General features: G+C 48.2%; 1 protein-coding gene across 4 annotated transcripts in view; it reads right to left on the bottom strand.

Annotated features, from left to right (window-relative positions):
- CTIF (cap binding complex dependent translation initiation factor) overlaps positions 1–16,129 on the bottom strand; it is a 141,293-nt gene that overhangs the window by 58,379 nt on the left and 66,785 nt on the right. For all 4 annotated transcript variants that reach the window (XM_040580438.1, XM_040580439.1, XM_040580440.1 and 1 more), the window contains one exon: positions 5,452–5,528. In XM_040580438.1, coding sequence (XP_040436372.1) covers positions 5,452–5,528 — 77 coding nt within the window. The remainder of the gene's footprint in view (positions 1–5,451; positions 5,529–16,129) is intronic.

The following is a 16,129-nucleotide window of genomic DNA, read 5'->3' as shown; positions in this document are numbered from 1 at the left end:
CCACCCGGGGATCTCCGGGGAAGGAGGATATTTCTGCCTCCCCCAGCTCTGAATCTAATTAAAACCAGAAAACAACACACACACACACACAAAAAAAAAAAAATCAGACTGTTTTTTCCTGATCATTTAAGTGTAAAGCCAAACTGATGGTAGGAAGTAAACTGGGACAACACAAGAGAAAACTTGGGGACATTTCTGTAATCCTGTCGTCAAAAGCTGAAGTATTTGGGGCATGCTCAAGGGAGATAGGGAAAGCACGTGAGCCTCTTTGCTCCCGCCCCTTCTCTCTGTGTGTGAGCCAGGAGGACCTACACAGTCTTCTGCTCAAGCCCCTTATCCCCACCTATGGGCTTTATAAACGACGGATTTCCCAGGCGCAGCAACACCCCTCTGAAACCCCCATGCAACAGGAGAAGGAGGTGATGACATGAAGCTCAGCCACAGCTAAGGGTGATGGTCCTTCACCTGAGGCTGGCTGTGGTCCCCAACAGCCCCGGCTGGGACAGACAGCGCAACCCCTTGTGACTCTGGTCATCCCAAAGCCTGGAGACATACCAGGCACACGGAAGCACAAGGGATGCACACCTTTTCTGTTGAAGAGAGGAATTCAGATGCCTTTGGGAAAGAGGGTGTTGATTAACTCTTTGGCTTTTACTCCATCCTCTCCAAGACATGGGGCTGCGTTTCCCTCTGCCATCTCTCCAGATGCCCATAGACTGACCACCAAAAGCCCCATGAGATACCAGCCAGCATCTAGGCATGCATGAGAATTTCCTTTTCGTAAGGTATTCAGCCTGATTTGACTTTTGTATCCAACAAGATACTGAATCAATGTGATTGCAACGGCACAAACTTTTTAAGACTTCTCCAGAAACCTTTTCCCAGTCCTCAGCAAAACTGTCCCCTTCCCTAGGTGACACAGAACAATTTTAGTACTCTGTTAACCAGAAGACCCAGAAGTAGGTACAAACTTGCCTGTCTCAACCCACTGCAACTCCATATATTCCTTGTAAATCCTGTCTAGACTGGACAACATTTCTTATCACTCCTCCAAGGCGGGTGCAAGCCTCTGTGCATGCATTTCTGGGCTAAGGGGTTTGGCCAGCCAGACCCTCCATCCCAAAACACATCATACCAGGGTGCCATGAGAACAGCAAAAATGCTGTGCAGCACCAAGCTGACTTGCAATGCTTCAATAGATGCTTAAAAGAAATGGTGTTTTCAAGAACTTTTTGAAAAACAAGGGGACAAACTCAGAGCCCACCTGCCCAAGAAGACCACATCCCAGCACAGCTTGTGCTCCACTAGCAGAGAGGCATGGAATTAAGAAGGGCTGGAGCAGAGGACTTGGAAAATGAGTCTTTTACGCCGCATATCCCAGAGTATTTTTTCTCTCTCAAAATCTTGCAGGAGAGAAGGGCAAGAGAGGTCCTGCCACTGCCCGGGGAGGGTTCCTTATTCCCTAGAGGTGGTTGCCTATGGGAAGTCAAACCAAGTTGCCTTGGGCAATATCTAGGTAGGGTGGGTCTTGTGTGGCAGCAAACAGCGGATTAGTGTTTGGGACAATAAACCCCTCATTGGTGTTCAACACTTGGTCACATGGACATCTATGAAAAAACATGCCTCTGCTGCTCTCTTTCAATGATCCCATCAAGCGGTGATGCCCTCCATCACCCTCATCAGGAGGCAGCAGCTACACCTTGTGTGTCTAAACCAACACAGAAAACATTTCTCTGTTGCAGGATTTCTCCAGGTGAGGTGGGGAGGGTGAGACCTTTCCCTGCTCTCCTGCCCTGATTAGAAGGTCTTTGCAGACCTCACCACCTCCTGTAGCCTTTTAAAACACCTTGTGCAAAGAAACCCTCCACGAAATGTGGCTCTGACGTTGATCGCTGCTATCAAAAATGTGTCCAACAGACCCACAAATGGTCCTTAACTGGGAAAGTCACAGCCTGTTTAACAACCCCTCTAATTTGCACTTTGTATCTATCTCATGCAACAAATGAAGCATGCATCCCATGGAAAAATGACTCATGGGAAGCAAAACTGTATCATATACACCAGGAGACAGCTATGGCTGCATGCCCATAGGGCTGCTTCTCCCCAAGGGAGTAAAAGGTGCGCAACAGAGACCTCAGGGTAGGTGAGCCGCACTCCTCCGCAACGCAGTGACAGCATTTCCCGAGGAAAGGTGATGGGAAGGAAGCAGGGACAAGTGTTATTTATAGCACGGCCAGACGTCAGCGTTGTTTCGCATGAGAAACAAAAGGTGCTTCATTAGCCCGAGATGTGGTCCCTTGTCACCATCAGGGAGGAGAAAGGAGCCTGCACTTGCTTTGGGGAGAACCGGTATCATTTATAAGACCAGCTGGAAAAAAAAAAAAGGCAGATTTCTGTGTACCAATGTGCTTTATCAGCTCTTTTACAACAGCTGTGTTATACAAAGTGCCGGCCAGCCTGAAGGGCAGCTACAGCCAGGCAAGGCCAGCTGGACCATGTACCGTGTACAGGTCAGCATGGGGGCTGACTCCTTGAGCTCCACTTGCGAGCAGGGACCGCTGCACATGGCAGAAGGATGCACACCATGGTCACCTGGGACGTGTCATCCTCAGGTGAGGCTGGTCCTGGGTAGGGAGAGCTGGTGCACCACGTACAGGCATTGCTCGTGGGGTCTGGGGTGCTGCTTGCTGCCAAGTGCTCATCACCTTCAGGAGAAGGGGAAAAGCTGCCTGTGCCAAGGCTTTGGGGTCACACCTGCTTCTAACCAACAGAGCAGGACAACCTCTTTTCTTCTTGCAAATCCATTGCATGTCAATCCTACTCCCACCCTTGGCTGCTACCAGCCCCTTTCTAGAACTAGCTCTTCCCTTGTGTCCAGGCATCCAGAGCCGTTTCCTAACTCCACTCTCAACCCACACAACACCAAACACCCCTGCTCAGCCTCTCCCAAGCCTTGCTGCCTCCAGTGTCCATGGTCTTGCAATTTTGAGTCTCTCTGTATCCAGATGAGGTTTAAAACAAAAAGCCCGTAGCTCCCAACTGCTTTGCTGGCCAAAAAATCTCATCCTGAGGGATGTTTATATCACCTGTGCAGCTCCACCAGCTCTGAAATGAAGCTTTTCTCCCCTAGAATGATGCCTGGGACATTAAGATAACAGCACTGCAATGAACTGTGAACAGCTTTGTAACCTGTTTGTGCTCCAAAACAGTCTGAGGTTTTTTACCTATTTCCTTTCTTCCCCCTATTTCTACCATGCTTTTCTCATAAATTAAGTATTCTGAGACCTCACTTACTGCTAGAAATTGATTTTAAGGAGTCAGTGCTCCCTGGGGCATCTCAAGTGGCACCAGAAGGACCAAAACTAACCTGCTAGTCCCAAACACACCACAGGGACAAGGGGACCCTGAAACCCCCCAGCATCAAACCATATGGTCTAGGGAGAAGGGGGGTGCTGAGGTTTCCAGCTGAAGTCTAGGGGATGGAACCGTGCCTTTTCTGCTTAACCTATTACTTAAGAGACTGTTGTTTTACTCCAGCTCCCTCTACCTGAACTTCTTCGCTTTTTGCAATTAAAATGAATGTATTTTTCTGTCTAAGCTTTGACACAACCATGGATGTCCGCAGAGGGCTTGGGCAGGACTGCGTACCTTCTGTTCTTTCCATTTTATTTCATTCATGACTGCTTAGAGCTGAAATGGCCCCATGTCTCCTCCTGTATGATGCCGTATCAACGGGGTTTTAAGGCTTCTGTCTGTCCTCCTGGGATATTATCCTAGTGTACCTGGTCTGGGCTGCATCTCACCCCTCTATCTCCCAACCCCAGCCCAAAGCAGTTTCTTTTGCTATCTCTCCTTGCCACCTGTGCAAGAGGCAGGGATGCCCTGGGGGGCTGCATGCTTCTGTCTGCTGATGGTTTATCTAAAGGGATCAGAAAGGAAAAGAAACAGAAACACACATCTGTGATTCCTCTGTTTTTTTTACATGGGAGGGAAGAACCAACAGGCAGTTCCATGGCTCTGGTTCAGCGCAGCATGCAGCTTCAGGGAGGAGACCCCTTGGCTGTGCAGGTCTCCTTTCCCGCAGCATCATGCAGTTTTTGGATGGCAGAGGAAGACCTGCTTGGTGAGCCGGGATGGGAACAGGATACTCCAGCGTCCACCACCATTTCTTGGGGAGCCCAGCCCAGTGCTGCAAGGAAGCCCACCCAACTCGCTCCTGCAACATAAGCAGACTTCTGCTTGGTTTTAACTACGTCTTGGCAATCACCCAGCTGAAACAAGACCTTTTGTGTTTGCTTCTTTTTCCCCTTAAATCACAAGCATAAATTTCCTCTTAAATTATATACAGGAAAAAAGGAGGGAGCCCCAAAGAGGACAGAAAATGGGAGTTTGCTGCTGCTTCTCCCTCCGCCCACAGAAGAACGTTTCTAGGACACCTGAGCAAACTCTTTTCAGTTGTTTTTTGGTCTCTTGGTAAAATTTGGGAAAACTGATCCACTCAACTTAAATGCATCATGGCTGTTCATGAGTCCAGAAATGATGGGGAGATTTGAGGACACACTCCAACTACTACCACTACAGGTGTCTGTAGGACTTCCCCAGAAATCCCCCTGTGAGGCATCACAGCTCAGATACAGATTTCAACTCATTCTAGGAGAAAACATTGGCCACTTTTCCTCCTGTTCAATCACATTAACCTTGCAAACTCCTGGTTTTAGAAATGCTTTACTGCCGCGGTTGTCTCAGCCAGAGCAGAACACGTCAGCAGAAATAAAGCTGTATATACAACTAACTCCCTTATTGCCCACTTATTTTCACATTTAACCACAGTCACAATTCCTAACAAGGACTCTAGATGCCCTCGTATAATTAAATATGCAATTTACACAATTAAATATCCAACTGACCCAATTAAATTAACTCAATGGATTGAAATCACCAGTGACACAGGAGCGCGGCTGCCTGTTTCACACATCCCCTCCTTCATGCAGACAGGCATCCAAGGCTCGCTGCAAACCCCTCTCAACCGGTACAATTGCAGGTGACCCTGAAAGTCAGCAGATTTTGCCTTCCAACAGAAAGAGAGGAAGCACGTCACAAGGATTCAAAGCTTTTGCAGATAATATGTTGCCAGCTGCCTCTTCTAATACAGGTCGGGGGATCTGGCTATGCGGGAATAAGCGTAAGGGCTAGAGGAGGTCCTTAAGATACTCCTGGGGCCATACAGGACATATTCTGCATTTAGAAGGCAAACCAGGGGGATTGGACACACTCTGCATTTTCAGGACGTTAGAGCTCAAATAAAAGTTTATGCATTAACCCAACGGTGGCAGCTGCTAAACAGCAGTATTGTCCAAAGACACTCCCTAACACACTGCGGGAAAATGTGCAATGATAGAAGAGAAAATAATAATAATTTTTTAACAAAAACATTAAAGAGATTTCACCTACCTCCGGTCGTTTCTCCTCCTTCTGAACAGCTTTTTGGTGTGTGCGATTTCAGCTTCATGAGGCAATGGATGGTAACCCTGTAAAACAGAGAGAAAAGCAGCGATCAGCTTCAAGATACAGGGGGCATCAGTACGGAAGGGGTCACAGTGAGACAGAGCCGTACACCCAACGTGAGCATGATAAAAGAAACAGTTCCTATCCAAACATCCTTACAATATCTCAGACCCTATGGAAGCAGGTCTGGAAATCCACAGACTTCTTGTACCCCCCCCTCAGGGCCATTGCAATGAGCAGGGAATGAAGTTATCTGCAATTTCTGTATGGGAGAAACCACATGGGGCAGATAACCGGACCACGTGTGGATAGATCCCAATGTATACCACCTACGGGGAATTCACCCACTTCACACATGACACTGCTGGTACTGGTGCACCTAAACCAGCCACTTTCACTGGGTTGTTTCCCTTGTACTTATATATTTATCTAAAACCTAGCCGTAAAAATGTCTGTAAAGGGATGATGCTCAGCACCATTTTGAGGATACTGGAGTAAGCCACCACAAGCCACAGCTGGCAGGTCTGCTGGGGCTGTGCCCCCATGCCATTGGGAAGTCAACATCCACATTGTGGGCACCTCGCTGATCCTGCCCACCGCGAGCCAGTCAGCCCCTGCGGAAGGGATGGGTGGCATACACCTTACTGGGAACCACTGGGACGACAAGGATGCTCAGTGATTTGCCCAAGCCAAGCCAGTGGAAAATCTCCATGTAAGTCAAGCTGCTGTCTTGTCCTGTCTCCACTGGAGGTGCCAACTCTCTCACTTGTATCTCTATCTGATAAGAGGGATGCTGTATTTACCATCCTGCTGTGGGCATCGTGAGGCTTTGTTAATGTCAGCAAAGTGCTCTGAGGTTCCTGGATGAAAGGTACTATGAAGTGCAAAGTATTATTTATTTTCCAGGGACCACAGAGCTGTCATAACCATAATGAATTTTATTTATGCAGTATTGTACTTCCCTGGCTGGCAATAAAAGCCCTGTAAAAGTCGCTCCTTTTATTTCCATTGCAATCTATCTTAGCCTCAGAGCTCCAGCCTCTGCTGGTGAATCACCACGCACGAGGAGCCACGAGGGAGCAGCCTGGGCCAGGGTAAGGGCTGGGTGGGAATGCGTCTCACCGAGCAGCAGCTTTGCCACATTGGCATGACAACATAACACACCAACTTCAAAAAAAAAGAACAGTCTCTCTCTCTCTGTTAAAAAGCCTTAAAAATGACAGTTAATTTTAGTAGCAGTTACCGAGATAATATTTTGAGTTCCTCTGGCGGAAGAGGTAATGGAGGAGAAGGGTTGCTGGGTATGCTAATGAATTTAAGTTTGCAGACTGGAGAAACCATCCCCAAGCCCAAGACCAACAAGGTTTATTGTGACCATCCACCCTGGCCATCTGCAAAGAGCCCGGACTAGCCGCCACTGCAGCAACTCTGCAGCTCCCGTGGCAGCTGGAGCCCTCCAGTTGGGAGTCCTTTGCTCTTGGAGACTTCAAGCACTGAACTCATCAAGCCCTTGGGGAAGTCCTGCTGCTGGCTTGCATGTCCCCGTTTGACCTTTGTTTTGGCTGCGGTCTTGAAGTGTGCTTCCTGAGAAGGTAGTTTCCCTTTTAACTTTCTTCTTGACTTTTAACTCTTCCAGAGAAAAACTGGATACGCCACGACCATACGGTGTAGCACAGGCATTAGAAAGCACGTTCAAGAGTAGTACCCACTCTCGGTGACCAAAAATGATCCTCCTCTCCCACTGAAACACCCCTAACACCCAGAGGTACCACACCAGCCGCAGCATCCTACATGAGCCCGTAGAGCAATAGTACAGGGGCCGTCGTCACGTGAAGCCACCTTAGCCTTCTTGCACATCTGCTCATCCTGCCAGGATCTGCTCAGTGATGAGTGTTGTCCTACTGTTCTGTGGGCCTCCACATCCAGCATCAGAAAAAGCTCTCCTCATGCTCTGTAGATCTCACCTCGCGACTCACACAGAGCACACCTTTGACTAGTAAGAGGTAGTTTGGGAGTAAGGAAAGGTGGCAACTTGCTCTCCTGGGGCTGTGGTTAAGTTATCACCAGGTCTAACCTGGGCTCCTGCAGCCAAACACCTCAAGGATAGTTCTGTGTTGCATCTTTAAAGTCTAATAGCTTAGAATCATACTGAACCTTCACTGCTGAGGGCTGTGGTTTGAATCTTCCTCATTGCTTACGTTCCAAATCACTTCTCTTCACGGAATGCATAGGAGGAGTTTAATATCTCCAAGATCTCTGTTCCTCAGAAAATTTGCTTGAAATTGGCCAATGAATACCGAGCCGAGTGATAAAAGGAAGGAAGGGAGCAGACACACACGTCCCAATCACATCAGCCATGCTACTTTAGGAAATCAGGCTAAAAATAGCACAATACTCAGTAAGGCCATTTCCAAACGCTGCGCTACCACAACAGGCTAAAGCTTGGGGTATTTTTAAGTATTTAAGCTGCTTTGCAGACACACATGCAAATACAACTACCCTGGAAAAATGAAACTATCTGTGCAGAACAGAAGGACCTAAAGCACCGACTTCCTCAATGCGAAGCCTTCATTAAAGTCTCAGGAGCTGCCTTTCTGCTCTTTCCAACTAGAAACCGTATGTACGGTGGCGCATTGCTGCAGGTCCTCCTTGCAGAGCATCTCTGTGCTTCCACAGACCTCTGCCCATCACCAGCAGACAGCACAGGGGTGAGACATGGATTAATGACATGGGAATAAGGCTCCTAATCCAAGGAGTACTCCTGGACACTGCTCATGTCCGAACAAAGGAGAACTTCATGCTCCCGTTAGGAAAATCAAGCATGTCACTTCTCCAGCTGAGCAGTTGCTTTCCCTAGTCCTAGTCATGAGACAATGTTTTGGAAAAAAACACTCACTGATCCCTACTCCGGTCTATTTTGGTGCCTAAACAGAGCTAAATTTGGAAGGGAGAAAAGTCGACTTCTTTTGTGCAGCAGGCTGATGTAAAAGGAAGTATCAGCAACTCTCAAGAAGGGTGGAGTGGCTGCAAGATGACTGAGGGTGCTGGGTGGGTGGGGATGGACCAGAGTCCCAAGGGCACGGTGAGTGCCTTGATGATGTGGCTCTCTTGGGCTTGTCTGAAGGCTGCTCCCCACCATGGGTCATGCAGGACAGTAGTGGAAGTGCCTTCAGTAGAGCTGGCTTGCTGAGGACAACGTGGATCTGAAATGCAGCTCTTCCATCTTTCAGCGGACACACTCTACAGGAATCTGAAACTCCTGAGCAGAACCAAAGGGAAATGTTTTGCAAGGCTGAAGACCACCCCCTGCTCCACAACGGGTCTACAAAGAAGACCTATACAAGAGGGATGTTTTTTGCTCCTGCTAGAGCCAGAAGACACCATCAAACCCAGGTGCTCATGGTTTTCATAGGCAAGTTTGGAACTTCTCAGTGGACAGCAAAATCACATTTGACCACTCTCGCACATCGGTTTTATTTTAAAATCTATTCGCAGGTGGCTGGAGGAGAACGTAACAAACCAGCATTTCAGTGCTGCTGGATCTGGAAGTAAGGGGTGTGGGAAAAGCAAAGAAGAAGGAGCCCATGGTCTCATGAAGAATCACTAATAGAGGTCATTTTCAATTTTGGAGCTAAATACTCCGCGGTTTACATGGTGGGAAGCTTGGAGCAGAACCTGAGATGCCCATGGGACTTCTAACACACACGTGTATGCGTAAGTCAAGTTTAAATTATAAACATGCACACTCTAACAAGAAAGGCCAACAGCTCTGGCAAAGAAGGGGCACTCAGGACCGGTCTGCTCTCCAGGCCAGTCCCCTAGAGAGCAGCTATGCTGTGATGTGCGTACTCATTTTTAGATGTTTCAGGGAAAGCAGCTCTTGGAGAAGGGAAGGTGATGTCTGGCAAGCTTAGGTGACTGTCATATGGACAGCCAGCATACACCAAGGGAAATCTGTCATCTACTGAAGATGCTGCAAACAGACAGAGGAGGGGAGCAGGTCTGATGCCCACGTGCACTCCTCTTCTAACGAAGTTATCTGCCCAGCCTTCAACCCCATCCTCCTGCCCATGGGAATCCAGAAAGCTGGCAGCTGCCTCTCCACTGCCCCAAACCCATTTACATCAAAGTTTAATGAAAGAACAAAGAAAAAGCTTTCAAGATCTTGTTGGCAATCTGCGGCAATGCAAGAGCCTCCACTCTCCCCCCAGCTGATACCTGTCCCCCCCCCAGCAATGTCCCTCTTCTGAGCCATCCTACCCCACATCTCAGTCCAGTAAACTGCAGGGTTCTGGCGGGGAGGGACACGAAGAAGAGGGGCAGGACCAGAGGAGGGAAGTGTTGGTTTTTGAGCTACCCTGCTAGAAGCCGAAGCTTTGCTATCATTTTTCTCATGCCTCCTCTGCAGCAGCAGCAGCTGAAGAAGTTGGAGGACAGCACCAGCTTTGCCTGTTACTGGGGATGGTAAATCCACGGCAAATCACCAGGAGATGAGCAGGAACAAGGCAGAGGTTTTTGCTGCTGGTGGTCCTTCTGTGACCACCCTTAGGCAGCAAATCCCAGGGACTCCTTGGGCATCTGACAACAACTGCTTTACAAAAGGGATGGTCCTAGTTGGGACCAACCTGCACCCTCCCTCCTTCTCCTCTACCTCTGCACTTCTCAAGTGCAAGCGTTGTCTGGGGTGGCCAAATTCATGGGTCTTCCACAAAGACTCTAGGGGCTATGAGAGTTCATATGGGAGCTAATGGGGCTCATTGCTTCATCCCCATGGTCTTCATGTGTAATGCAGCCTGACTTTCTGATGTGAAACCTCACCCCACCTTCACTCATACCCATTCATTCAGCTTTTTCCATAGATGTTCCCAAGCAGCAGAAACACACCCGGCCCATGACAGTCAAGCAGGTGAAGATGCCTGAATAGGACACAGCAACACTGAAACCCTGTGAGTGAACAAAAGGTTGAGAAAAGCAACTGGACTTATGGAAAAAAAAACAGTGTTGGGGTGATGTAAGAAGGAAAAGAAATGATCCATATCACAGGATCAGTCCGCATGAGCTTCATCTCAAGAGCCTTCTGTGCCCTCAAGCAAGGGCAGAGATGTTTCTTATCTTAAACAAACGGTTGCAGAAGGCCTGAACTGAACAAACAGGTTATTAGCCCTGCGGTAGGTGCCAGGAGTTTCACTGGGTTTTATTGCACACAAAGGTCAGGGTGGGATTTCTTTTATGGGGAGGTGGGAAGGGTGAGGTGGGGTTGGGCTCATGGCGGCCTTGAAGATGACCCATCTGCATGCACAAAGGCAACAACAGAAATATTGAGGTTGGAGGGAGCATAAAAAAATAAATATACTGTGGGTCCAGAAATTATCTGCAGAAACCAACCCAGTGACCTGCGACACCCCATGATAAGGCTTTCATCTGCCGATAGAATGGATTATCTCTGGCAGGCAAGTCTGGGACAGCACAGAGCTGCAGATATATTCAACTTCTACTGTGCTGGCCCCACACCTGTGGTGCCAAAGGGGTCCATACTCAGTACAACCAACCCAGCCATACAATTGCACATGAAAAACATGGCAAAGGCACCGCTACCTTTCCACTAGCATCATCCCCACCTCCTCTAAACACACGTTAAGTCCTGTGGGCACTTCCAGCAGAGACATCTCCTTCGAGGCCACTTGCTGTTGCCTCTTTCGCTTCCAGAAACTCCCACAGCACTGGTCTGCAACCCACTCTCTTCTCTTACACAAGGGGAATTTTTTACCTCTTGAAAGGAGAAGGCTGAGGCATTAACCAAATCCTTGACCTGCTTTGGAAGCCATGGAAGAATACCAAACAATGTCAGGAAGCCGCCTGGAAATTATTTCCTCTCTGTTAAAATTTAAGTGATAAATCTGTTCCTTCAAATTGCAAGCTATTCATTTTTCCTGGAAGGTCCTTATAATAATAGTTGCTTCTGAATAAGGAATTAGTTGGTGCTCAACATCAATGGAATAGAAAGTGCAACGGTTTTACAAAATACTCATCACCCAAGGTAAAAGGCAGGTAAATCCTTACAGCACTTCGCGGTTGCAGCTCTCCCATCACTCCTCACCCACAAGCACCCTCCCATCACAGCACCCATGGGTCCTGGCAACCTCCAAGGATGCCTTCTTCAACCTCAGTCACTGGAGCCAGCGGTAAATTAAACTATAGGGCTGGCAAAGCAGATTTAGTTTCCAGCCACCCAGAAGCTGGAAATGGAGCAAAACTCCTCCAGCTTTGCCACCACTGATGTGGCAAGTCCCATGGCAGAGGACGGATGCTCTATGGGACCTTGACAGTAGCACGTGCTTCCCCAATGAACCATGGCACAGCGCGACATGCCTCAAAGAGGAGGCATAGGGAGTTGTTTCCTGGGAGATGTCCCAGTTTGGAGGACTTCCTGATGAAGTGCATCTTTGGGGAGCACACCATGAATCACACATCACCAGCAAAGACGGAATGCGCAGCTGCAGCACGCATGCCTCGGTGATGAGCACCTTGGAGGTGACTTTCTCCGGAAAAAAGGGTGGGAACAGAGAGGAGTGATGGCCGTGATGGTGATCAGGACTGTCACAGCTAAACACCACTCTTTATTTACCACTAAAAACACTTGCACTATTCCTTATAGGGCTCTGCCTTCCCACGTTGCCCCAGGGATGCAGCCTCCAGGACTGCCACTTGCTGCGCATCACTGCTGGTCTACACGACCCCTCTCGTGACCCAAAGAACTACCATTTAGACGCTTACAGAAAGCAGACACCAGCTAGAGGGAAGACAGCATTTAAAATGGCATTAAATACTTCACAGCAGCTAAGCTGTCCCACTTCACCCCTCTGCAGCCGGCTCTGGGATGGAACAAAAGACACACAGAATGGTGGAACAACCCAGTGTAAAACTCCCCATGAGGGGCGCAGGATGCAAATGCAATTAAGGCGTTAGAATAATCAGGCAAAGCATCCCATGTGAAATGTACCAAGTGAACCTTCCTCAATGCCTTCTGCTGATTACTGACAGCGAGTTTTCCAGGGTCTATTTTTAACTCTTGGCCCCTAAGCTCCTGAATTATACATAATTCAGAGATAATAAAACTTTAAAATCCAGGACAAAGTCTCCTAGGAAGAGCTGCCTCTGCAAACACACACGTGCACATCTGTGCAACCAGGACAGCAGGAAGAAAACCTCAGCCGGTGCCACCAAGCCCTGGCTAAGCCACCGAGATGGAGACAGGCTGGAAACGCTGCTGCACTGAAACAGGGTGCTCCAGACACACCGACACGGACATGTGGTGCCATAGGAAGAATATAAATAACAGACAAAAGAAATCCCCTTTTGTTACAAGAATCCGCAAATCCAAAATCAGTTACAAGCTGACTTAGGAAACGGAGTTTTTTCCCATGTTATAGCAAAAATGGGAACAATACTTTGTGAGTGGAAGTAACTCTAATTGTTTTAACTGATGTTATTTTAGTGTTGTTTAGGTTTATTGTTTATTTGTATGTATTTCCTCTACCCCGGTCAGGCTTAAAAACAAACCCTACTGTCAGCAGTAAAGCATCCCATCAACAGAAAAATACATTTATCCAGTAAATATAGATACAACCATGCCATTGCTTGGAGTCCTTAAATGTAGAATATTCCAAGAACCATTAAAATAAACAACACTGGTGACCTGAGTTTGCTTTCCCCAGGAAAAGGGAGCCTTTTTCAGCTAGTATTGGGAATAAATACCGCCCACATCACTCGCGACCACAAGGCACCACACCTGGCATTTGGTTTGCGGTCTGCCCAGGTAGCCCAAGATCATTCTGAGAAAGGGCTGTGCTGCTCTGAAAAGCTTGTCCTACATTTTCTGTGGCTTTTGCCAGTTTGGGGGTGAGGGAGGAACTGCTTTAGTTGGGATGTAGAGTGTTATGAGGTTGCTATGGGAGTATTTGTAACTCGAGCTATTTCAGTCCCTCTGGGACCTCGCGTTTCTTTAAAGTGTAATTTTCCTCTATATTTTTCATGTTCCCCAGTCTGGTTTGCCCTGTCTCTTGTCACCTTCAAAGCCTAGCATTCCCCACTTATGCGCCTCGATGTGCCGTTTGACCATGCCTCTCCAGCTGAGATGAAGCAGGCAGGTGAGATGGCAGGACCTCAGCACCTCCCCGTCGTGCCGTTGTGGTGGACAGTGTCACGAGGAGGAGACCTGCAGGCAGAATAGGGACTCCGCAATGAATTTATAAGGCAATCTACAAACACAGCCCACAGGACAACGAGGAATCTGGGACCAGAGCCCAGGTCGCCCCCTTAGCTGGAGGGTCTGTTGAAGGTCTGTGCGATGCCCAGCCCTGGTACAGCCTGCCCCGGCTGGGTATGCTCACCTCAAACTCAGCATCGCTCTCAGCAGGAGGTAGGGGCTGTACCCAAATATATTTTCATCTCACCCTTATTATTAACAAAAGATTGCGTATTTTCCATGTGCGCTTGTGCAATCCCCCAGAACCAGGCCCCCACAGATCTTCTCCTCTTGGGCGGACCGGGGTTTTAGCCTACAGAAGCTCCAGCTCATGCAAACTCCCAGGAGCTGGGACAGTCCAACAGTGATGAAACCCCTTATTTGCAGAGTGATAACTTCATAACCTTACAAACAAGAGGTGGCTCCTCTTTTCTTTCAATACGGGTAGATCCAGAGGCTCTGCGAGAACTTTCTCGCTGCTCAGCCCTTGGCACTTCCCATTGGAGGCCTTCCAAGTGCATGAAGTTTTGCAACACCCTAAGATCACAGGCAATAGTTAATAAGTCAATGAGCATTTTTTGCCATGATCCGTGCACTGCTCCACCAAAGCAAAAGGGAATTTTGCCATCAGCTTTAATAGGGGTGGTGGTGGCGGCAGCCCTTCTTGGTCCACCAGTGGACCTTTCTTTGTAGACCTCATGGCTGAAGCAAGCTGTGCAGAGTATCACCATCCTTTCCTTCTCCAAGACCCTTGTATTTTGCTGGAAACATTTTCACACAACAGATATTTCCGTTTGCAGCTGGCTGAAGACACAGCCAATGCACTTTCCCCAGGACTAACCCACAAAGAAATGTTTTTTCTCCTTTCTGAAGTCTCTGCTTAGTCTAGCTCAGCCCAGACAGAGCAAGTGAGGATCCCATGTTGCAGCCACCCCAGCTCGGAAAATACCCCAATGTGTAAATGCCAATTTAATCTTATAAAAGCCTCATTCTTCCCTTTGAAAAGTCCCACTCCTTTGCAAGAGTGTGGGCTGTGCAACACAAGGGCTCGACTTTCTCCTTGCCAGGTTGCTGGCAGTTTGTACCTGGGTAGAAGAAACTGCTTCTTGAGTGTCCATCTGCTCCCTCCCAGGATTTTCTTTTTATGCATCGAGGACTAAGACTCCTCCTGCTGTAATGGGTTTTAACACAGGGACAAGCACAGAAAACATTATGCACTTGCCACAGAGTATCAATCATATCACATCATATATTAATTACGCTGGTGGTTTTTCACTGGTGCTTTGCAGACCTCTGGGAGCCATGCACTACTTTGAACAGTAAAAAGAGGACGAGTAAGAAAAGCATGTTTGTAGCTGCTTTACAGCAGTCCCCAAATCTGACATTCAGAAATGGATCTGGCATTGCCACCAAAATTAATCCTGAAAAACTGGTTTTTTATCCAAAGGACAGCCATATCCACTCCCTGTGTCTTGCAAAGGCGGAACTTCAACCATGACAACTCCAAAATCATTTCAAGCTGGCCAAGAGGACACACCTCCAGGTGTTTTAACAGAACCAAGTGGGGAAAAAAGATCAGATTTAGATTGAATATTAGGAAAAATTTCTTCACTGAAAGGGTTGTCAAGCCCTGGAACAGGCTGCCCAGGGAGGTCATAGAGTCACCAGCCCTGGAGGGATTTAAAAGATGAAGTGCTTAGGGATGTGGTTTGGTGATGCTGGGTTAACAGTTGAACTCGATGATCTTAAAGGACTTTTCCAACCTAAACGATTCTACAATTCTATAAGAATCAGCACCAAGACTCAACAAACCAACCCAGCTCCTGGATATTTTCATGTGGCAGGTGACCAGCACCAAAGACCTTGCTCACTGGGATGTCTTGCATCACGTTGCCCCTATTCACTAGGGCTTTTTTAGCTCCTTTCTGCTTTCCTTGGTGCACTTCCTGCTGGCATGATTGTGCCCGCACGATGGGCTCAGCTCCAGAAACTGGGAAAGGTCTGGGATAGCAGTCACCAAGAACGGTATGGCCAACAAGCAGGAAGGGGCACGATGGGAAAACTGCAGATGAACTTCATGATGAGCAACTCGGAATTGGCTGCCCAACTGCTCATTACCAAAGAGGGCTGGGAATTTCGGCAACTAGCACTCTCCCTGTGTCCATTCAGCTGGATCCCTTCTCTATCCAGGACCCCTGCCTGCCACTGCCAGCACCGCAGCCATAAGCATCCCACAGATGCTGTGCCTTCAACAGTGGCTTGAAGTCAACGCAGTGGCCCTATGGCAGCCCTGGGATGCAAAATGACATCTCCCATGCTATACTCCTGACTCACCCGGGTAGTTCTCCTGTGCGTCCGCCTACAGCCATAAATGAAGTA

This window comes from Falco naumanni, chromosome Z, assembly GCF_017639655.2.
Source record: "Falco naumanni isolate bFalNau1 chromosome Z, bFalNau1.pat, whole genome shotgun sequence".
Lineage (NCBI taxonomy): Eukaryota > Metazoa > Chordata > Aves > Falconiformes > Falconidae > Falco > Falco naumanni.
This window is presented reverse-complemented; position numbering and strand designations above follow the sequence as displayed.